Source organism: Lupinus angustifolius, chromosome LG19, assembly GCF_001865875.1.
Source record: "Lupinus angustifolius cultivar Tanjil chromosome LG19, LupAngTanjil_v1.0, whole genome shotgun sequence".
In the NCBI taxonomy this organism is placed as follows: Eukaryota; Viridiplantae; Streptophyta; class Magnoliopsida; order Fabales; family Fabaceae; genus Lupinus; species Lupinus angustifolius.
In genome coordinates this window covers 4932054-4956046 of record NC_032027.1, presented here as the reverse complement: position 1 = coordinate 4956046, position 23993 = coordinate 4932054, and the positions used below count along the sequence as shown (strand labels likewise).

Below are 23993 nucleotides of genomic sequence, written 5' to 3'. Positions count from 1 at the left end.
GTGATGTTTTTGGCGATCACGAGACTGAAATTAAAGAACATGATTTTGTTTTCAATAATAAAAGTGTTATTTCATTGTATATGAAAGGATAAAAGTGTTATACTATATTACTTTTTCCATTGTCTTTTGTAGTACTTGCATCTCTAGTGTTGGAGATGATCTTTACTTGAAAATAAAGGCTTTTTGTATAATGGAGTAGTCTATCTAGTATGCCACTTACTATTTGCATTCATTCATGCAATGCAACTACTAATGAAAAATGGTTTTGCTTAGAAGAAACGAACTATGATGAGGTTAATTAGATGTTTCTCTATTTGGATGGTGAATGAGAAAGGTGGGTCAAATAAGTAAGTAGCTTTTTGCAGGACAGGACTATAGATTTATATTATAATGATGTTGCTTTACATAAACAAATTAGCACTATCCTTAGTCTGGCCAAGAGTTATATAATATTAATATGGCAAACAAAAACAATGAAGGGCCCATTTCAATAAGATAAAGTTTCTCTTATAGAGGGACCACAATTATAACAAAACCCTCCTCCAAATTGCACCTAATTAGGAGAAAATTTTACAGTGAAGGGAGGGAAATAAAGGTTTTTAGTCCTCTATATAAAGACACTTGAACAATCACAGAGTCTCATCAAATACACAGTCTAAACCATCTTTCTCTCTTTCACTTTCATCTATGGCTCTCCTCTTAAACTTCATTTCTTTCCTATTCTTCACATTCCTTCTATCTTCTCTGCAAATCAATGCCAGAGAGAGTCAATTTTTTAGCAAAGTCACTCGTGTGAACAACAATGACAACAACAACAACAAATATTCAGGATCAGTGAGTCAGACAGAGTTCACCCCAGAGACTGAAAACAACTATGGCTTATATGGCCATGAGTCTGGTCTGCACCCTCCCACCACCACCACCACAGTCGCCGCCGCTACAACTAATCCGACCCCGTACACCTCCACCGACACTTACCACACATATAAAACTGAGTCTGAGGACGCCAAAAACAATTACTACAACACCAACCAAAATGAATTGAGTGACACAAGGCTTGCAGGGTCTTCTTACAGCAGCAACAATTACAACAAGGATGCTTATGAGAGTAAACAAAGTGAACTGAGTGACACAAAGTACATGGAAGGAGAAGACAAGTCCATGGAAAATCAGAACAACAACAACAACAACAAGTTTTACAACAACAATGTTTCTCCCTACACCAACACTTACCAGACATATAGAACTGAATCTGAGGACACCAAAAACAACCCCACCTACAACAATTACTATAACAAGGATACTTTCAGCACCAACCAAAATGAACTAAGTAACACAAGGCTTGCAGGGACTTCATACAGCAGCAACAACAACAACAATTATAACCTCAACAAGGATGCTTATGGAAACAAACAAAATGAACTTAGTGACACAAAGTACACAGAAGGAGAATCAATGGAAAATCAAAACAACAACCAAAGATATTACAACAACAATAACAACAATAATGCTGCCAATGAAAGGTACAATGGTGAGAGGCAAGGGTTAAGTGACACAAGGTTTATGGAAGGTGGAAAATACTTTTATGATGCTGCTAACTCTGAGAGGCACAACCCAACACTCAATGGTGGGTCATCTAGAGGAATCAACCCTGAGAATTTGTACAACAACAAAGGTTACATTGGAAAGAACAATGCAAACTCCTATGAGAACAAGAAGTACTCCATGGAAGGTTACCAGAACCAGGAAGAGTTTGAAGATGACCAAGATAACTTTGAGGTTGAGCCATGATCTTGGATGTTTTAAAATTGAAGAATTCACTATGCTTTTGAGTATTGACTATGGTGGAAGTTCAATGTTTTATTTAATTTAATTTCAAGCACTAAAGAAAAAAAGATAAAGGGTAGGTTTTTATCATTCATGTAAGGTTTTTACTTTGTGGTATCCGTTAAATCTTGGTTCTGGAATTGTAGTCTCTGTCATGATTTGGAAATACTGCATGAAGTATGAGACCATGTGTAGTTTTTGCTTATAGCTATCAATAAGTTATATAATGTGAAATGAGTTTGTTTGTTTGTTACTCTCTCTTTTTCCTTTTTAACAAAAAAGATGTTATTCTAAGTTGTTTTTGTCTATCAAATCATGACAATGTCTTAAAGAGAAAGGGAAAAGAGTGCACAGACAAACAACAATCATAAGTTGGTAGTTCAAAATTTACCATTGTGGTCCATCTTGCTGACCTACCTATCTAAATAGGAATGGGATTAGCACTCCCACATTTTGTATCTCTCCCTGTCCAACAGGAAGTTGTCACTACTTAAAAAAATAAAAATAAATAATATTTTTATGTTATTTAGTATAATATGATTGATTTGGGATACGAGTATAAGAGATTTTGGGATAGAGGATCCTAGTTCATCTAAATATATACCAATTTGAACAATGTGAAGGAACATTGATGTTTATGTCCCCATGTACTTAGCCAATAAAATTACATAAAATAATGTGAAAATATTAATTTATATTATTATAATATATTTTTTATTTAAGTTACTTTTTTTAATCGGACGAGGACACCAAATAGGATGGAAATGATAACGAATATTTAATTTTTTTTTAATTAATACAACACATTTTTATTAGCGCTCTCAGAACATTTAACAGATGATTTGAGGCAAAAGATATTTATTCCATTTGTGGTACCTTCACTTTTGCACCATATTGGATAAAATGGAATAAAGTATTAGCTAGGAACAGATTAGTAATTCAGACTGCTAAATTACCTCCATTATAAATAATTTGGTTGTTATTTAGAATTAATTCATTGTTATGTTGTTGAATCACCCCATTTAAGCCGTACTACTTAACATTTTTGGTTTTGATATTGGAATCAATACAATCCGATTCAAACTGATGCTGATTATCATATTTGGATAGAATGGTTTTATTATCTTAACATCTTAATGAAGATCATTTATTCCAAAAACATGTCACTATCCTTGTCTCATTCCAATAAAAATTTTACACCTAATAAAATTTAAATGTTTCTTACTACTCAAAACTTTTTAGCAGGTGACATATCATCCTCGCTAGAAATTAAACTACATATCATCGTCTTCAAATGGATTCACAAACACTCTTGAATCAAACTACATATCATCCTCGCTAGAAATTAAATATTAATGCAGCTGATTAATAGAAGGAGATAATACTCTTGTCATTTTACTAAGTCTAGCAGATTAATTATGTGCTGTAGTTGTTATGAATGGCATCTAGGATCTTTCTTTATCTACCCCCTCATAAATTGTCCAACTAAAGGGCATTTGAAAGCAATAGTCAATGATGTTGCCGGTGAATTGTGATTTTATTTAAAGTAAATAAAATAAAAATTGGCTACTGAAAACAACCTTATTGTTGTGCTGTAATTCACCCTCAAATAAAGTAATATATTGACAAAAAATGGTATCTGATATTTTCATTCCCATGTTGAATGTTAGCTTGTGAAGGATAGAAAACGGTAAGGAGTAAGTTGCACATTTTCTTTAGATATAATCATAGAGGCCAATTTATGTTTATGGATACATCTGTCAAGTTGTTGGTAATTTGGCTTTATAAAACAAGTGAAGGATCTTCCATTTCAAGACCAAGTAGTTACTCATTGGTTTGGACTTTGGACTGCATAGACATACTATAATAGTGAAACTGTTCGACCAAATCAATTACCCTTTCTTTCCTCCGTGAATGACGGTATAGTTAGCAAAAAAAAAAGTACTTTGTGGCACTTTATAAGTCTATATTAGCGCTTTGGGTCACCATGATTAGATAAATTAAGATATTAGCTGGAGACAAAATACAGTATTTTTTGAGGGACAAAAAATGCAGCATTTGATTCTTTCTAGTTTCTTGGGATTTAATTATACAAATAAGTTTTTCTCAACGCTTACTCATACTGAGATGCATGTAAAAAGTGTGGCCTATGATATGACATCTTTAGCCTCTAGGGATAACAACCCATGACAGAGTCAATTTGTCTGTACGACTGTAAATAGGTAGATAACATTTTACTATGTTGCTAATGAAATATGAAATTGTTAGGTTTTAGATCAATTGACTGAAGACACCACAGGGAATGCCTTGAAATGAGGCCAGATAATGGACAAATTCTAACATTTTAATAACTTACCTGTATGATATTATATTCCTTTTAATTTTATTTAAAAATCCAAGATATAAGATGAGGGATATTTTTTGCTACCCTCACTTCTTTTGTTTGTTTGTTAGAATTAATCTTTTTCGGGATTTATGGTAGGTCTTTTTAACAAGTGTTGATCCTAATAATTAAATCATTGATTTTAGGAATGTTGTAAAACTTATACAACTAAACCAATATCTTGTTAATAGATAAATAATATTGACATAAAGTAAATAAAACAATATAAAGAATCTCCTTACCATTATAATTATTCAAAGATCTACTTGTTTACTGAGCTCCTTCATCTTAGCAAGTGATAACAAAGTTAGCAGTGAAGATCATATATAGTACGTATCTGAATGCAAAAGTAAATCACGTGTTTGATAATTTATTTTAAATTAAAAATAGTTTAAAATTTGGATTGTTAAATTTTCCATAGACACGTGTTACTATATTCATTAGAAATGTCAACATTATTGAACTATTATACGTAATGTTTTCTCGTACACATACTCATACTATTTACAAGTAATTGTGGATACACAATGTGTTCTTAAATTTAAATATATATTTTTTATATTTTGTAATAATATATATACATACATGTTAAATAATAATTATATTATTATGTTTTAATCACTAAAATTCGTTTTAAAATAAAAAAATAGATAGTATATAATTATAAAAAAATAAAGAAATATAATATATATAAAGTGTTTAATAAAAAATAAATTTATAAAAATGTGGGTAATGAAAAAATGGATATCACAATACTCGTTCTCACCCATATCTATTTTTATGGATATCTCTTTTGAGTATTTTAACAGGCACATACAAGATGAATATTTTTGACATCTCTAACCTCCTGTGATATTATTGGACCCTCCACTTCTATACGACTTTTGTTTGGTATTGGGTTTATAATCCTATGCTAAGATTCACATTTGGCAGGGAGAATGCTGAATCAAGTATTATTGTTGAAGTTTTACATTGATGAATTATAAGTCCTTTGAATCTGTATAGGTGGATCTACTTGTAAACCTAATGATCAGTGATATTATCCGTTTTCGGCCCACTATCATTTCGGGTCTTGTTTGTAACTCCGAACCCAAACCCGAAAAAGAAAGGCCCAACTCCAGAACCCCTTACAACAACCGAGAATAGTGAAAATAACCAAAACCCTTGAAGCTCGTTTGTTGAAAAGTAACCATGTCCGCCGTCGCTGCCAGGTCATTCATCCGCTCCGCCGCCTCCCGAACGGCCAACTTCGCCGCAAGTAGTAGACCAAGTCCGGCCCGGTCTCCATTTCAGCTCCCAAAGCAAAGCTCAATCTCCAACCGCACTTTCAGGTAACACAAAACACTCTCTCTAACTGTAATAACTGTAACACCGCCACCACACTCTCTCTAATTTTCTTACAATTTTGAAGGTCGCCGGTGGCGTTGAGTTTCTGCGTTGAATCGATGCTTCCTTACCACACTGCTACTGCTTCTGCGTTGCTCACTTCCATGCTTTCCGCGTGCCCCCGCTCTTATGGTTGGACTCTTGAAGGTATATTATCGACATTTTCTATTCAATTCTTTTTTTCTTTTTTTAGTGTTGTGGTTTATGTATGTTAAATTCTGTGATTGGATTGATGAATGTATGAAATTTTGGATTATGAAATGAATTGTTTGCTGATTTACTTGATATTGGACATGATTTTCAAATTTCGGTTTATATAAAGCCTTTGTACATGTATTTGATATGATTTAATGACCTGAAACAAGAGAGTTCTATATATGATTTCGTTTTGAGATGCTTGATGTTGGGACCTGGGGGGGGATTTTCTATTTATGTACAAATGGTTTGGGTTTGTCTGGAGAAGACTTATAGAAGCTGGAGCCTTGGAGTGTAGATAACATAGGGTGTGACCTTGTAGTTAGGGGGAAATGGAAATCGTTAAAAACTATAGACGAACCAGCAAGTATTTTGATCTAAATGGTTTGTCTTTGTCTATAGACATGATTGATGATAAAAAATTATTACATCATTTGGTTCGTGTAGCTTACTCCATTTGGTGAGGGAATGGCTTGGTAGTTGTTGTTGTCTAGATGAAGGCTATGTTAATTGACCAAGCCTTTTATCCAAAAGTTCATTGGCTTATAGGATTTTTTCCTCATTATGAGTATCTAAAAAACTACCTGTAAATTGGATTTTGATGCACTATGGGAGCCACATCTTCTGTCCCAAAGTTTGTACCACACTCACTGTACCTCTTGTATCTCATCGGTTAGAAAAGTAAAACATGAATTAAATATATATTCATTTATATTTTCTGGCCAATGAAAATGAAAGGGTACATAGAGTGATACACATCTTGGGACAAAAGATGCTCTCCCGTAAGTAAGGCCTGTTTGCACTGTTTTTTTATATATAAATTTGGCTATGTTGCCAAAATAACAAACATCAGAGTAAGGTGCATTAAAATGCAAAATTTTATTTTTTATATAATTTTAAGAGAAGAGGAAAGTTTTGTGGATGCAGATTGTAAACTTGTCCATACCATCTTACTTCTGTTTTGTATTTTTTTTACCTCTTTGTGGTGGAGGGAAGATATTTATTAGTTGTCTGTTTTGGGTGAAAATGTTGTGTGTATATGCCATATGGACAACTATTTTTTCTCTTCAAACATTTTGGTTTATTTTTCAATTAGGAACCCTTGCTCCCACAATTAAATGAAACAATGCATATTCTTTCCCCTTTGTAGGGCAAGAGAAGACTAGATGAAGGCCAAGCATCAAAGATGGTGTCGCTTGGATTTGTTCATTTTTTTGGGTTTTGAAGTATTGAGAACTTTTCTGCTGTAGATTAGGTGGGAGGACAGGATTTTAAATTTAATGCAACATAAAGTGTTGGCCCCATGTCTCAAAAACTTATCAATGTGCTCTTACTTACCTGATCATATTAATTGGTCTTTAGAATCTACATTCCCTCCCTCTTAGAAATGAGCTATAATGGTTTGTCATAAGAAATTTCTGCTATGGTGCAAATAATGGTTTTCATTTTAATCTGTGACAATGTGAGTTGTTTATTTTGAGAAGTATGTGCTGTGCTGGTGTGTCTAACTTTTGATAGTTTTGTGCTAATATGATCTCTTCAGTTTCTGAGTAATCATGCAAAGGGACATAAACTGAGCCATTATATTAATCAATATTAGTTTAAAGATAATCATATGAAGATCATACTGATTGATTGTATTCATTCAGATTGCAATGATGATGTATGATGCTTCCAGAGGGTTCGAGCAAAGTTGTATGTAGATGAGCTCTAAAAAAGGTGGTCATGTAAAACTTGTTCTTTTTTTGTAGGATTTGAAATTGCTACTTCATGTTTATGATGTCAAACAAGAGTTTTCTGGGAGTTCCAGAATTTTGAAAAATCTAGTAATTATAAGCATCTACTTTATAATTGTGCATACAAGTTTCTGGATACTGTTGTTACATTGCATGTATACTGTATGCACTTTGGGTACTGAATCCAGCTTGATGAGGTTGTGATGTAATATGATACATGGGAATGGGAGCCCACTTGCGTGCATACTGCGAAGTATAAGACTACTTATGTACCATCTCAGAATGTAGGAATACAACCTTTTCGACTAACATATTTTAAGTGTTTGCATGGAAGTCTTTTTTGGGTTTCAAAAACAGTAATTTCAGGTACCTAACTGCATATGATAACTGCATAAGCATTCCCAACCTTACCCTCATTTTCGGATCCCAAAATGCTACTTGTTTCAACGTAAATTTGAATCTATCCTAAATGTGTAGTATCAGTTCAATGTATCTCTTGCTTTGGAGTGTAAGTTTCAAGTTTCGTTAGAAAGCATAAATGCTGTGTTCCAATTTTGTAGTTCTGCAACTTTTGTCTGCCACACAAAAATTTCTGACAATGCAACCCTCTGTATAGAAGAGTTCTAGTTGACTAAGTGTTATTAATAATCTTGAGTAGATACCATGATTGCAGGCTCACAAGTGTGTCTTTTGACTTAGGCTCCCTGAATAAGATATGAAATTTCATAAACTGATTTTTTTTCTAAACAGTAAACTAAACAATTTGTTCAAAGTTAAAAAGTATTTTACTCTCCTGGTTGCCATTTTCCTATTTTTTTAGAACATTTTTGTACAAAATTCCATTTTGACCTGGCTGTTTCCTTGTTTAGGGTCGTGATCATTTGCTGTTTGGCTTAATGCTTGGCGACATGCCATGTAAAGTTTCTTCATTTTCACTTGCTTTGCCTTCCTTTTAGTTCTGCATGTCAGTATACATAATAGAATATAGTTATACTTTTATATGAATATATTATTAATTATATTCTTTAGCTAGTTATATAGGGTATACAGTAGTTGATTTTCTTAAGAAATCTTGTTGTTGCATTGTAGATGGATGATTGTTGTTTGTGGTGCACCCTACTTTCCATGGATTTCAGTTGTTTTTCTGCTTGGCGCTTGTTAACTCCAGACTTAAAATTGTGCAAGCATCCAGAGCTTGGTACTTTGTTTAGAAATTATTGTTATTTTGTATCAAATATAATTGATTTCCCCTCATGCAATTTATATCCATTTATTTTACCCCTTTCTTGGAAATGTTTTAATCACGATTGAATCACAAGTTTATTTTCAATATTATGTGTTTTGGTTTTGGTTACTGATCCTAACCAGCACAATCAATTAAACGTTACTGAAGTTTTTAAGTTGTGATGATAGTAACTGGCTACTTATATCATAATGATTTTTTTAGGAACCCAATAAGCTAAGTCGTTCTCAACCAGTGATTAGTTGAAAAGTAGCTATCTACCAATAACAATAAATTGCCACATTATATATAACTCGTTTATTTTCTTACTCAACACAACAGTCAATATTATAATGTCATATGCACAATGTTGTGATCTTAAGAAAATCTAGTTTGCAACTCAAACAAGGGTTCACACTTTCAGAAATCAATTCAGAAGGTAAAGGATACACATAGCAAATTGATGTGCACGAAAATGGAGAGTAACGTGTGGATAATTATATCACAACATAAATATTATATTTTTCTTAAGTTCATTGGATAAAGCTTCTGATAAAGTTTAGCAAATCCTGAACAAAGCTTCTGATAAATTTTACTCTTGTGATAGAAAGTTGTTTGGATTACTAGTAGGGGTTAGCATGGGTTGGGTTGAGCCGGGTAAGACTTGTCTCTTACTTGACCCTGAATATTAATCGAATAATTTTTTTTGAACAAGACCTAGATCTGAAGTTAACCTAACCTTAAATATTGATCGAGTTAGTCTATGAACCGAACTCGACCGTACACCAAATTAAATATAATGCATATCTTTTTTAGATAAAATCTTCTTAATATTATTTATTATATGAATATGTAATTTGAGATATGGAATGATATTTTTTTGTACTATCAAAGATATTCATTCATCTTTTGGGTAAGGAACTAATCTTTTTTATGGTGTTGTCCATCCCAGTAAGTGACTCCCAGGAATTGGACCTTTGACCTTTTGGTCATTCTGGGATTTAGCGGGGCCTTACATCACTAGGTCAACACCGTGTTAATATATGAAATGATATGTGTATATATTTTAATATGTATATATGGTAAAAAAAATTATAGAGTCAATGATACAAACATTATGAGTGAAGAATAACATAAGACGGGTCATGCTTGTTTCCTACTTGTCCATATATACAGACTGGGTCTAACTTTTAAACTCGAACCTGACCCTAAATCTGAGACCTACCCTTATTCAAGCCCGTCATAATCGGTTCAAGCCGGATAAACGGGTATGATTGAGTCCTACTCACCCTAGTTACTGGAACATCAAACTACTGAATACTGCAGATAAGCAACATGCTTACAAAATTAGTATATCGAACATATTTGTAAGAGTAATGATATATAGATTATCTTTACCTGATATGAAGTTCAAGTATGAATATGCGGTTCAGGTATGCATATCATCACAATTTACATTTTAATCCTATTACGTGGTAAGACGAATTTTGTATGCTTTAAAAAATTATGTTTCTATGCTCCAGCCAAGAATGGAAAACCATAAGATTAATGCTTCTCACGGTTCTCACCTATGTACTTGCATGAGAATACATGATTTTACAAGACAGAGAATGAACAAGGCACACTTGAAAGAATCCAAATCCAGCATCATGAAAAATAAACTCTTGGTACTGTTTATTGACTTTATTCATAATTGCACAAACACATTTCTTATTTCTTACTTCCAATTAATCTTACAAAAAATAACAAACACTTGAATTCAAATCAATTGTTATTAAACATTAAGTAATCTCAATGTGAATTCTCAATGGCCTTCTTAATATCTTCTTTTGGAACTGTTACAGTGAGAACACCATTCTCCACAGAAGCCTTAACCTGATCCATTTTGGCATTAGCAGGAAGAGTAAAACTTCTCTTGAATCTTCCACTGCTACATTCAACACGATGGCATGCATCATTCTTATCTTCTATCTTCATGCTCCTTTCTCCACTTATCTGAAGAACTCTTCCTTCTTCAACTTCTACCTTCACTTCTTCCTTATTCAACCCTGTCATATCAGCTTTGAATACGTGAGCTTCTGGGGTTTCATTCCAATCAATTTGGTTGTTAAGAAAAGCATGATTTTCAGAAGAAAGTGATGGTGTTGGGAATGAAAGAGAATGCTCAAAAGGGTTATTGCTTCCTGGGATGATGGACATTTTTTTTGTTAAGAATGTTGTGGTAGCTGAAAGAAGTTGAGAGATGTTGGAGAAACATGTTGAAGAGTGTTGTGTTTCTATTTAAGAACTTTTTTGGAAGGTGAAGAGAATTCGTTGCAAACATTCATGGGTGAGGTTACACGTTTTTGTTCTTTGGATGAGTTTCGTGCATGTTCACGTGGATGTCATTTTACTATAGGGACAGATCTTTATGGAATTTATGTCTTACGGGTTATCGGATAAGTAATACCAAACTAGATAGGGTACATTATTAAAACAAAATTAGAAAAAAATAATAAATATTTAATTTTTAATTAATATGATATATTTTTATTTTTGCGGAACACCATATGAGAATCAGAGATATTAAATCTTTATCCCTTACTATATATATATAAATGAATAGATGAGAATAGTGCGTTATTATGAAAAATGAAATAATTAATATGGGCTATTGAATCTTATTTAAATGGTTAAGATTGCAGTATATATGTATATGCTAATAACAGATTTTTAATATTAAGTATTATGATTGGTTATAGGAACCAAGTTTATTATGTTCAAATTTCTTATTTCTTATATGATGTTTTGAGTCGGCATCAGTAAATATATATATAATATAACACAAAATCGCTTCACTATGGATTATGAGGATAATCACATTATTTCAACAGAATAACGTTGCAACTTTCCTTTCATGAATAAAATATATTTAAAGCTAATATTTCTTATATGATGTTTTGAAGCTAATATTTCTGGGTACATATTTTGTAGTCCCAAATTTGTGCCACTTCATGTGTTATAAATTTGTGATTGATCAGAAAAAATATATTTAATTTAAAATTTAATTATCAAGTATTTTTTAACCAATCAAAAGCACATGACACATGAGATGTGCTCCCCATATTTCTAATGTAATTATGGGGAATATAATGAATATTTAAACTGTAAGACACCTACAAGTTTATTCATTCTCATCAAATAACCATACAAGTCTCCTATAAGAAATCCTTAAATATACCTGGGAAAGAAATTAAGGAAACAATTATAGTCTTAGACTCAGGTAGTCTGGTAACATAATTTGCAAAGAGCTACTTACAAATGATTTTAAACTTTAATCACCCCATAACAATTTCTTAGTTTGGAAGTGTGCTTGAAAATTTCCTTTCTCAAAATTTGGAAATTAGTTAGAAAAATGCTCTCTACCTTTTCTATTATTAGAAGTTTCAATGAGTACTAAATACCTTATTAGGAAAAAAAATACAAACAGCAGGTCCAAAAATAGGTACCTAAATATTTTTTTTAAATGTGGGTATGGAGATGGTACTCTAATACTTTACCCATTGTCATCCCAATTCCTTAGAAGGAAAAGGAAGATTGTTAACAACTAGCAAGATAACTTTAAATTTTTCACATTCAATGAGCAAGATGCATAATTTGAGTTTATCTCAGAGTTAGGTTTTAGAGAAAATGGAAGGCTTCAGAGTCATCTGACAAGCGTATTTTATGACTCTAAAGTCTTCCATTATCTACATTCTTCTCTAAAATTCAACACGTAAAACATACTCTACGAGAGAGTGTTTGGTGGCGTAACATCCAAAATATTGCAGTTATAAATCAACAAATTTCAAAAGGGTTGCATTGAAGTTTCTGGGCGTTTTGCTCCTTTATTTCATTAAGAAAATTGCTAAAAAGTGCCTATATTTCTCCATTCCCATGTATTTGAGCTAATGAAAGGTTGTCACATATAAAAAAAGGTTAGCAGGGTTTAAGCAGAAAAATATACATCAGATATCTGAACTCCATAAAGATATATCTCTGATTCTAAGACATAGAAAAAATATTCTTGCTCACGAGTAAAGACAATACTCATTTTATGTTAACTTGCTTGGTTTGACAATTCAATTTCTTGGTAGTATTTCAATTGTCTCAATTAAATTTGTTACTTGAATAGCAAGTGAACTTTAACTATCATAGAAATCTATGTACGTAATTTTGCCCCATTATTCATATTTTACATTAAACCAAACTTATGGGTAGGAATCATTTAACAATTATTTTTGGTACTGAAACAAGCTTTCGTAGTGAATCAGATGCAATTGAACAATTATTTTTATCCAATTATTTCTAGTATTGAATTATTTACGAGAGATAGAATGTGTAAAAGAAGTGTACATGTTATGAGCTTAAAACAAGCAAACAATATTTTTATCCAATTGTATTTATATAACTGCATTCATTCATCTAAAAAATGAATAGGAGAACTAGCTTGATTCAAATCCACAAACAGTAAGGTTCTAGCAGAGAAATTCTGCAAACATATCCTCATAAGTTGTAATGTCATGAACTCATGATATTGAGATATTGATTTATTATTGAAGGGCCTTCTACTGAAAGTTGTGAATCCATCTTAATTTTAGTGACCTTTTCTTTTGATGATATTGTGTATGATAATGACTCATAATGTGTTAATTGAGGGGAAAGTAAGATTAAAACTTAACAACGGGCAAAATAGCTTTAAACGGTTTAATCCCCTTCAAACTTCTAACATTGATGAGGTGATGATATAATGTGGCAAAAAATGTATCAGGTTTAAGAATTTAGGCTGAAATCCATGTGATATTTGGTGCATAGACATGGCTAGCAAAAATAAAATGATACAGAAGTTAACCCAGTTTAAGAGCCTTACATGATATCACAAACTTCAATCACTCATTATGAGTATTCAGTGTATTGGGAGCAAGTACTAAAGTTGAAGGTATAATGACTAATATGTATGAACAATGAAACTTCAGCAATTCACTAATAAAAACAGCAGACATTAGAAGTAACGAAATCCATACCATAAGACAGCACTTTGTGCATGTTTTGAAAACATGCGAACAGAAAATAAATTGTTCAATAAGAGCCAGAATTAAACAGAACACAACGGACCATTGTTTTTCAAGGTCCACATTCCACATACACAAACACAATTGAATTCTTAAACATTATGAAATCAAAAGCCCTCCAGGACTTCCACACACCTAACACCAACCGAGGACCAATCGAACTTCCACAAGCTTAAATCCCACCACGAAGACGCAACACAAGGTGAAGAGTAGATTCCTTCTGAATGTTGTAGTCAGCAAGGGTCCTTCCATCCTCCAACTGCTTCCCGGCAAAGATCAACCTCTGCTGGTCAGGTGGGATCCCCTCCTTGTCCTGGATTTTTGCCTTCACATTATCGATGGTGTCCGAACTCTCCACCTCCAATGTAATAGTCTTCCCAGTCAGAGTCTTCACAAAGATCTGCATTCCTCCCCTCAAACGAAGGACAAGGTGAAGGGTGGACTCCTTCTGAATATTGTAATCTGCCAGGGTACGTCCATCTTCAAGTTGCTTTCCAGCAAAAATCAACCTTTGCTGGTCTGGAGGGATACCTTCCTTATCCTGGATCTTAGCCTTCACATTGTCAATCGTGTCCGAGCTCTCAACCTCCAAAGTGATTGTCTTCCCGGTAAGGGTCTTCACAAAAATCTGCATACCACCACGGAGACGCAAGACAAGATGGAGGGTGGACTCCTTCTGGATGTTATAATCAGCCAAAGTTCGACCATCCTCAAGCTGCTTGCCAGCAAAGATAAGCCTCTGCTGATCTGGTGGAATACCCTCCTTGTCTTGGATCTTTGCTTTGACATTGTCGATGGTGTCAGAACTCTCCACCTCAAGGGTGATTGTCTTTCCAGTCAAGGTCTTCACAAAGATTTGCATACCACCACGGAGACGAAGCACCAAATGAAGGGTGGACTCCTTTTGGATGTTATAGTCTGCTAGGGTACGCCCATCCTCAAGCTGCTTGCCAGCGAAGATGAGACGCTGCTGGTCCGGAGGGATACCTTCCTTATCCTGGATCTTGGCCTTCACATTGTCGATTGTGTCCGAACTCTCTACCTCCAAAGTGATTGTCTTGCCAGTAAGAGTCTTCACAAAAATCTGCATACCACCACGGAGACGCAAGACAAGGTGAAGAGTGGACTCCTTCTGGATGTTATAATCGGCCAAAGTTCGACCGTCCTCAAGCTGCTTGCCAGCAAAGATAAGCCTCTGCTGATCGGGTGGGATACCCTCCTTGTCTTGGATCTTTGCTTTGACATTGTCAATGGTGTCGGAACTCTCCACCTCAAGGGTGATGGTCTTTCCGGTCAAGGTCTTAACAAAGATTTGCATACCACCACGAAGACGGAGCACCAAATGAAGGGTGGACTCCTTTTGGATGTTATAGTCTGCCAGGGTACGCCCATCCTCAAGCTGCTTTCCAGCGAAGATGAGACGCTGCTGATCTGGTGGGATACCTTCCTTATCCTGGATCTTAGCCTTCACATTATCTATGGTATCTGAACTCTCAACTTCGAGAGTGATGGTCTTGCCAGTAAGGGTCTTAACGAAGATTTGCATCTAATATAACAAACAAACAAACAAACAAATCAGTCACCACCAACTCTTAATTATAATGGCCATTACATGGGGAACACAAATAACAAGGACTACATAAATAAACATCTGAAAGGTTATTGATAAAATTTCTCCCAAACACACAACAATATCACTGACAAATCCTCATTACAAAATTACATTTATACAACACAAAAACAGACCCTGAATAAAGAAAACGTTCGGAACTAGTTTCCGATCAATGAATCAATAAAACCAAAATATACAGTAGAAATTTGCATAAAAATATACAATTAAATCTCAATTTGGTAAAATATATGCATACCCACCCCATAATAGATCTCAAGATAGCTCCCTCACATGCATTAAATTGGCAAATAAATCAAAACATATTTCATTAAGATCTTCTACGGATTGGTTATTCACAAAAGTAAATCATGACCAACGTTCCAAAAGAACATCAAACCAAAACCCTAATTATCAAATCAAAACATCAAGATCGGAGGCCTAAACAAATCCGATTATCTCAGTTCCATCAATTAATAAAGAACTCACAGCCCTAATAATCGAATCAGAACACAAAAAACTTCCAGATCTAGATTTTATCGGTACCGAACAACGCAGACTAAGGAATAGAAACAAACCAAAAACAAGAATCAACAAAAAGAACAACTTCGACGTAAACAATAATAATCGCAGAAGAGAATATACCTTGAAATTGCAACTATGAGAATTCAAATGAGTTTTGCGATTTTTGTTTTGCGATGATGATCATGCTTTGGGGTTCGGTTTTTATAGTAAAACGGTGAGTGGCTTTGTTACGGCAAGGACAACTTCAATGAATCACGTTGTGACACGTGGACGAATTGGGAACAGTCAACCCTGTTAATCAGGGACCGTTGATTGTTTTGGATTTATGCCAAATTTGGAATCTATTTGCTTATTAGCTAAGCCAGGTTTATCCTGCTTCTAGACAATTCCAGCAACTTCTAATTAAAGAGATTTTCTTTTGTGTTAGGTAAGGTAGTATTTTTATGATTTAATTTTAAGGTTTAATTAATACATATAACTTAATTATTTGTTAATTTTTAAATAAATGTTTAAATTTTAAAAAATTGTAATTCGATGAGTAACTATTTAATATTTAAATATGTTTTTGGCTGAAAGTTTAGCCAAATTTGATTTCAATCTTCATATATTTCTTTGATTTTGTTTATGATCCAAAACTTTGGTCTAATGTATGTCATTAACTAAGAATTTCATTGAGGTTCGATTTATGTGAGCAACTCTTGTTGGAGGGGCATCCACAAATCTCGATAAGGATTAGTTTCTTACCTAAAAGTGAGAAAATAACACATAACAAAAATAGAAGAAAGAATTATATAGCCTAAAATCAAAATTAATTTAAAAACTTAACTAGAAAACTATATTTATTAATTACTAAACTACTTATGATTGGGTCTTTGCCATTGAATTTATTAGTTGACTATTTGCCTTGGTAGATAACACCTAATATTTTTTTTTGTTTCCCACAGGTATCATCGCATTGGAGGTAATTCTGTCTGAGCTGAGAACATTCACAGGTAAGTGGGGCTAACTCTTCCAATGAACATTTTTTCCATTCACAAGACTCGAACCCGGGTTCTTGCTTAAGGGGAATCAAGCATGTACTACTTGAACCAACGCCCGTTACAGATAACACCTAATATGAATGCAAGTTACATAAAACAATACTGAAACTAGCATTAACTCTCGTGCATTTGCACATAAACTAGCATTATCCTCTCGTGCATTTGCACATACCATTTCGTGTTGTTTTTGAAAAATATATTTAAAATTATAATTAAATAAAAAACTCAAGTTGTTAGTTAAACAGAAACATGTATTAATTTAATAATAGAATATAAATATTAAAGTTGTAGCACTTGTATGAGTTGAAACAACAAATAGGCATGTAATTCAAAATAATTATAATATAAAAGCAAAAAATAATTGTGAATAAATAATTTAAAATAATAAATCTTAGCGATATAACTAACATTTTTTATGTTGAATCTCAATAAATTAAACTTCAGTTCAAAATCTTTGTTTTTACATAATTGTTAGTAATTCATTACACGTGACTTTGAATAATAAAGAGATTATAATGAAAGTTCCCAACAACTAACAATGTGAAAAGCAACAAAATTTAAGGAACATAAATGAATACAGAAGGAAGTATTATGCTTGAAATTTTTTATATGATATTAAAATTATTATAATAGTTCTTTCAAAAACCATTATCTTGAGCCTACGTCTTCTACTTGTTTTCTTTCTTCACGAATTCCATTTTAGTTGTAAATATTATTGAATAACTTTATGTATTTATTTAATAGACTAAGATAAAATGGCTTTGTTGTTACCTTGTTAGTGGAAGCTTGAAAGGTGACTTATTCTCCTTAATATGATAATGGTTTAATTTAGTTTTTCATGGTGGCTACAATAGTCCAACATCAAAGTAACTGATTAGTTTTTAGACATTGATGATTGAGAGTAAACTTCAAGAGAGTCGGTTCGTTTCTCTTTTTATCAGTGTTATGGGAACCAGACTAGACTTGACCGTTCAACCGGTCTCACCGCTTACCGAACTTAAAAACGACTTTGATTTGAAATCGTAACCAAATGAAGGTTGAACCGCTTTGAATCGGAGAAATTTTGGTTCGATTGTGTTAAACCTGGTCCAACCGCATTAACTTGGGAAGTAAATAGGAAGGTTCAATTAAAAAATATGAAGATATGTTAGTTCAATATAATTATACATAATTATTAATTATGTATAAAATTATCCGGTCAGACCATACAGTTTAACTGTTTAAACCAATTAAACTTATTACGGGACATCTTCCGGTTTAACATCTGGCACGACTTTCTCAACATTGTTTTTTACGCATACATAACATGATATAGTTAGTAGTATCCTATTAATTGAAAAAATCATCAATAAATTTATAATTTCATTATTATTTGATATTAAAATAAGATTAGTATAAAAATACCTATTATTATTATTATTTGACTCTAAAATAACTACAACCAATATGTTATGATTCATATTATTACTATTTTAATATTGTTATAGTAACATTATATTTTCATATTGCATAGGAAATCATATTCCTTTTATTTTTAAATAGTTATCCTCATCTTTTTTTAATTTTATAATTTCATCATTATGCATTAAAGTAAATTCGTGTCACTAGATTTTTCAACAGTTTGTAAAAATAAAATTGTCAAAATCAAATCAACTAAAAAATAAGATGAAAATTTGAAAAATCCAACAATGTATCAAATAACGATAAAGATATTGATTAAGGAAAAACAAATTTATAATTTTATACTGTTATTGTCCTATAATGGTCAATGATATATTAGGATTTATCCACAATATATGAATCATAATATATATTTATTTATCTGATGAGTATCAAATTAATTAATATATTTGACCATTTAATTTAATTAATTAACTTTCCATAATAACATTGTTTTAACTGATCCAGAAAATTTGAACTATTTTATTTCTTTAAGACGTTAAAAATATAATTATTTAACTATTTTTTTATCAATAGAATTTTAAATGTATATTAAGTTTGCAATGTTAAGATAATTGTGTAATATGCTCAATAAATCACATACATATAAAGTTAATGTGTTATATCGTTATCTTATTATATTTGATCGTTTAGCTTAACTGATTAATTGTGTATAAAGTCATTTTTGTAATTGGTCCATAAAATTTGAGTTTTTATATTTATTTATGACATTAAAAATATAATTATTTATGTATAATATAATCATAATTGTGCATTAAGTTTCTAATGTTAAATAATTGTGTAATATGCTCAATTAATTACGCATGTTTGCAATTCAATGAATCAGAACAAATTATAGATTAATGAATCCAAATATAAGCAAATTATCAGAAATGATGTAAAACATTAATGAGTGAATATTACTCAATTGATATTCCACAAACTTATTAATTATAATACTCCAAATTTATATTTCATTTTTGTAACTGATCCATAAATTCAAACAAAAAATAGAATATAAATTGAATTAAATATTAATATTCTGAAATTTTATTATTTACAAGTCGGAAAATTTATATTCATAATGAACATTGTTTAAAAATAGGGAATTATAAATAATTTAATCAAAATATAAATCAAATCAATTGATTATCACAATCAAATCAAATTGCTTTAATATTTTGATTGTCACATCCTATTAAAGATTAAAGAGAAATTCAATCAAAAAACACAATCAAAAATCAAATCACAAAACTAATTTTGAGAACAATTATTTAAATTTTTAGATAACAGAATAAAAGATATTCAAAGACAATCATCTCTAATAATTTTGCCTTCAAAAGTGTAACTGACAATTGATTAATTGTGTATAATATCTTTTTTTGTAACTGACTGAAATTTTTTGAACTTTTATGTTTCTTTATGATATTATTATTTAATCATTTTTTATCAGTATAATTATAAATATGTATTAAATTTTCAATGTTAAAGTAATAATGTAATATGTTCAATTAATCACGTATGTTATGAAATTCAATAAATCAAGACAAATTACATATAAATATAAATTGATCCATAAATTTAAATTTTGTAATTGATCCATAAATTCAAACAAGATAGAATATAAATGGAATTAAATATAAAAATATTTCGTAAATTTATTATTTACAATTATACAAATTTATATTCATAATAAGCATTGCTTAAAATTAGCGAATCATAAATAATTTAATCAAAATATAATTGAAATCAATTAATTATCATAATAAAATGAAATTGCTTTAATATTTTGATTATTACATCCTATTAAAGAGAAATTCAATCCAAAAACACAATAAAAAAATCAAATAATAAAATTAATTGTGGAGGACAATTATTTAGTTTTTAGATAACAGAGCAAAATACATTCAAATACAATCATGCATAAAATTTTTGGTTTCAAATGTGTAACAACCAATTAATATTACTCAATTAATACATTCAAAGACATTAATGAGTAAATATTACTCAATTAATATTCCACAAATTTATTAGTTATAGTTATGCAAATTTATATTACATTTTTGTAACTGATTCATAAATTCAAACAAAATAGAATATAAATATAATTAAATATTAATATTCCACAAAATTATTAGTAATAGAGTAGAATATAAATTAAATTAAATTGTCTTCGGTGGTTATGATTGATATGATGATCCCATTTGATATGATTAATTAGATAAAATATACATGTTCAACAATTAAACATGCCAAATTATTTATGATGAGAATAAAAAAGATTAAATATTATTCTTACTAATATAAGGTTGACACATTCAGATCTAATTAAAGGGAGAGTCAAACTGCAAATTTATTATTCAACTAACTTGTAGATATGCTTTAAGGGAGAGTCAAACTGTAAATAAAGAGATAAGATGAAAAGATAAACAAATTCATAACAACAAACAAACAAATACAATATTATAACTTGTAACTAAATGTGTGTGTATATATATAAATGAAGATCGAGTACATAGCATAGTTATTGAGGGTTTGATCATTGCTAAGGATGAAATCCTTGTAAATCAGACATTATGGAATGATTATTGGAAGAACAAATCTACAAAATAATAAAATCAATCATCCCACATATACAAAATAAACAAATCAATGAAATACTAAACAACAAAATCAAAGAAAAAAAAATAAGAATATACATATATAATAAACAACAAATCAACTAAAAGATCTAGAAAATAAGATCATATATAAAAATAAACAAATGAATGAAAAAATCAATAAAAATGTACTTTAAACAAGATATTTACAAAATAAGAACAACTACAATGATGAACATTGAGTAGCGGGATACAGAAGCCATCATATTAGGTTTAAACAAAATTAAGATTGACGAATGAAACATTGGATTGTAGACATGGGAGAGAAGAATAGAGAAATATGAAACAAAATGTGGAGAAGAAGATGGACACATGAAATGATAATGGAGGGAGAACTAATTCATATGTGAAAAAAGATTCAATCCCCTATATTGTGAGATGTAATTTCTTCATAGAATAAAAAACAAATATGTCCATTAATCATTAAAATTAAAATGTATAATGTACAAAAGGGAAGATACAATGTTGAAAGGTACATGTTTTAGAGGGAAAGTTTTGATTGAGAGATTGACAAATGTCACGAGAGACTTGAGATATTAACATATGTCATGAGAGACCTTTTTTTGTTATATAGGTTATAGATAGATGGTAAAAAGAATTGACATTCCTAAATATCCATCAATCCAAGTATGGTGATAGAAAACATGAAACAAAATGATCCATAAGCTACTCCGTTTTAAGAGCATGTTCTATGTCCAACAAGGATTACCTTGTTAGAATTTCTGACAATTTATGGATCACAAATATAATTCTATAATTGTGTTATGACCATTATATAATTAGCCAAAATATAAAATGATCTTTAGTAATTAATTTGGTGGCTAATGATATATGTGTCATGAAATAATATAAGTGTAGATACATTCAGGCAATTTCTGATTTGATGAAGGGATTGAATCAGAATTATTGCAAGTAAATTAGTAACCACTATGGGGTTACTTTTATGGGTTATGGTCCCCATTTGTAGAGTAACAGGTTTTCAAGTGTAAAGGTTGAGGAGAATAAGGTAGGATGAGGATAGTGTTATCCATAAGGATATATAACACTATCAACTTATCCATTAGGCATATAACATAAGGCAACCGTAAGGCTCCTCACTTGACAACCACACACTCTTCAGAACTAAGGCATTCTCTCATTCCCCTCTAGAGAGAAACTAAGAAAAACCATTCGGCGCTTTATCATGGATTTCAGATGGAGACATTCTCCAACATACCTGTCTCAAAAAGTTCTTGTTCCTATGTTTCAAACGAATCATATTCTAATAAATAATATACAAAAGTTATTTCATGCTTTTATGATTATTCTTTTTAATTACATAACAATCTTTAATTAGATTGAGACTAGGATATGTGATCTCTATTGGTCCATGTCCAGGTTATATAACAAACTTCAATGTTCAATCGCTCATTATGAGTATTCAGTGTATTGGGAGCAAGAACTAAAGTTGGAATGCACTTGTAAATACATAAGTTGAGAGGTCCTTTCTCATGTCAGTCAAATGAAAAACCTCTTATTTGAAGTCATTGAAATTTCCAAATACTATTCATTATTGAAGGCAGTTTTGCCAAAAAAACAAAATCAGAAGACTATTAGCTACTAAAAACCAATCGAAATTGCCATATTCAGGGTCACTTTGCACCAAATGACACTCATTAAATTTGAATTCTTTTAATATATGCTATAAGATATCTACAACAGACCAAAAAAACTGCATTAACTAAGTTCCTATTCTCACCACAACAGAGATTCTTCTGATATTATATTCAACAATGAATACTTTGCCTTGATTGATATTCTGCCACCATCTGCGCAGAGCTTTGCTCCGGTGACCACCCAATATCCAGGTTGATCTTCTGGACCCCTAACCATTTCTTTTATGTCCACAAAGCTCAGCATTTTTGGATCCCTTGTTGGCACAGGAGGGCCACCATGATAAACGGCCGAGTTTATATCCACTTTAGTGTTTGCCTTCTGAGGTGATTGCAATTCTTTGCTAAGCTTTGAACTCATCAATGCTGAAAAGAATCCAGACTTTCGAGACGCGGTCGAAGGTCCATCCCATTCTGATCTGCGAATCCTTGCGGATGCTACGGCTGAGAATCCAAGCCTCAGGAAAAGGACTTTTTTCATTCCTACATGCTTAACCTCAAACCAGGCCTTTGTCACAATAGCTGCAGACTCATCTATATGGGAGCTATTATACTGTACAGGTCCTGTGTATACATGAGAAAACATACTCCATTTCACAGGTTCGTAGTAGCCTCGTTCGACCGGTTCATCAACAGGCTCATAATAATGATCGTCTGAAATTTCTAGGATTCCAGGAACCTCTGAAAGATGCTGGAGATGGATTGCTAGGTGGTCATTTTTCTTGCCTTCCAAATATAAGCGAATACCTGTTACGGGCCGGTTTCTAGAGTCAACCTGCATATTGAACATACATCAGTTAATCTTTTTCCGCATCAAATGTGTAGTTATAGTAGTGTTACTAAATTGTTTGAAGAAACAAGTTCATAACTACACGTATGTTAATGCATCTAAATTTGTAATGGAAGTTGTCCATAGGTAAATTCTTTGAACATTGATTATGTGTTCCTCCTAAAGTCTTCCATTTAAATAAAAAAGTATGTAATTTATGTAAATAGCCATAACCAGTTGTAAGAATGAATCACCTTCATAGTATTTACGTAAAGCTTAGGTCCCATGAGACTGAACCGAAGTGATGGATGCATATTTCTTTTATGCTTAGGATCAAATCCAAGAGGAAGATCACCATACATTGGAGCCCATTGTCTAGGCAACTGAAATTCTAGAAATTGAAGAAGCTCTTCTATTGGAGGTTTATCTGTTTGATACAGAAATTTGTTAAACACATGT

At 31.7% G+C, this 23993-nt stretch overlaps 5 protein-coding genes, 1 long non-coding RNA gene and 1 pseudogene across 13 annotated transcripts in view; 3 read left to right on the top strand and 4 right to left on the bottom strand.

The window, feature by feature from the left end:
• LOC109334177 (protein E6-like) lies at positions 609-2080 on the top strand. Of its 5 annotated transcripts, none has more exons than XM_019569778.1 (2): positions 609-1158; positions 1453-2080. In XM_019569778.1, the coding sequence occupies exons 1-2, from the start codon at positions 688-690 to the stop codon at positions 1789-1791; spliced, it is 810 nt and encodes a 269-aa protein (XP_019425323.1). In that variant the 5' UTR covers positions 609-687; the 3' UTR covers positions 1792-2080. The 5 variants fall into 5 exon arrangements, with proteins under 5 accessions (XP_019425323.1, XP_019425320.1, XP_019425321.1 ...); XM_019569775.1 differs by having other exon boundaries at positions 614-1032; positions 1084-2080; XM_019569776.1 differs by having other exon boundaries at positions 615-1042; positions 1124-2080.
• Positions 5348-8857, top strand: LOC109334181 (protein NUCLEAR FUSION DEFECTIVE 6, chloroplastic/mitochondrial-like). 4 transcript variants are annotated; one of them, XM_019569787.1, is made up of 4 exons: positions 5348-5541; positions 5622-5743; positions 8397-8442; positions 8617-8857. In XM_019569787.1, exons 1-3 carry the CDS (start codon positions 5402-5404, stop codon positions 8402-8404), a joined length of 270 nt encoding a protein of 89 aa, XP_019425332.1. In that variant the 5' UTR covers positions 5348-5401; the 3' UTR covers positions 8405-8442; positions 8617-8857. The 4 variants fall into 4 exon arrangements, with proteins under 4 accessions (XP_019425332.1, XP_019425330.1, XP_019425333.1 ...); XM_019569785.1 differs by lacking the exon at positions 8397-8442 and adding an exon at positions 7441-7510; XM_019569788.1 differs by lacking the exon at positions 8397-8442.
• Positions 8102-8442, bottom strand: LOC109334182. The gene is made up of 2 exons (XR_002106075.1): positions 8361-8442; positions 8102-8176 (listed from the first exon to the last, which is right to left on the bottom strand). It is a non-coding gene; the product is annotated as an uncharacterized LOC109334182 (long non-coding RNA).
• LOC109334179 (18.1 kDa class I heat shock protein-like) overlaps positions 10389-23993 on the bottom strand; it is a 21587-nt gene continuing 7982 nt past the window's right edge. Inside the window, exon 3 of the mRNA XM_019569779.1 lies at positions 10389-10958. Within this exon, the coding sequence (XP_019425324.1) occupies positions 10541-10958 (418 nt within the window). The 3' untranslated portion in view covers positions 10389-10540. The remainder of the gene's footprint in view (positions 10959-23993) is intronic.
• The window catches only part of LOC109334176, an 11771-nt pseudogene continuing 1504 nt past the window's right edge, over positions 13727-23993 (bottom strand).
• Positions 21955-23993, top strand: part of LOC109334180 (auxin-repressed 12.5 kDa protein-like) — an 18361-nt gene continuing 16322 nt past the window's right edge. Inside the window, exon 1 of the mRNA XM_019569781.1 lies at positions 21955-21965. The gene's annotated coding sequence lies outside the window, so the exon portion shown is untranslated. The remainder of the gene's footprint in view (positions 21966-23993) is intronic.
• Positions 22715-23993, bottom strand: part of LOC109334175 (MACPF domain-containing protein NSL1) — a 4567-nt gene continuing 3288 nt past the window's right edge. The window contains exons 6-7 of the mRNA XM_019569773.1: positions 23789-23961; positions 22715-23540 (exon numbers count right to left, since the gene is read on the bottom strand). Coding sequence (XP_019425318.1) covers positions 22848-23540; positions 23789-23961 — 866 coding nt within the window. The 3' untranslated portion in view covers positions 22715-22847. The remainder of the gene's footprint in view (positions 23541-23788; positions 23962-23993) is intronic.

Excerpts from the sequence above, each read along its gene's own strand:
- LOC109334177 (XM_019569774.1), top strand. The coding sequence starts at position 688 with ATGGCTCTCCTCTTAAACTTCATTTCTTTCCTATTCTTCACATTCCTT.
- LOC109334181 (XM_019569785.1), top strand. The coding sequence starts at position 5,402 with ATGTCCGCCGTCGCTGCCAGGTCATTCATCCGCTCCGCCGCCTCCCGA. Across the intron at positions 5,542-5,621 it reads ATCTCCAACCGCACTTTCAG|GTCGCCGGTGGCGTTGAGTT; the intron begins GTAACACAAAAC and ends ACAATTTTGAAG. Across the intron at positions 5,744-7,440 it reads TTATGGTTGGACTCTTGAAG|ATTGCAATGATGATGTATGA; the intron begins GTATATTATCGA and ends GTATTCATTCAG.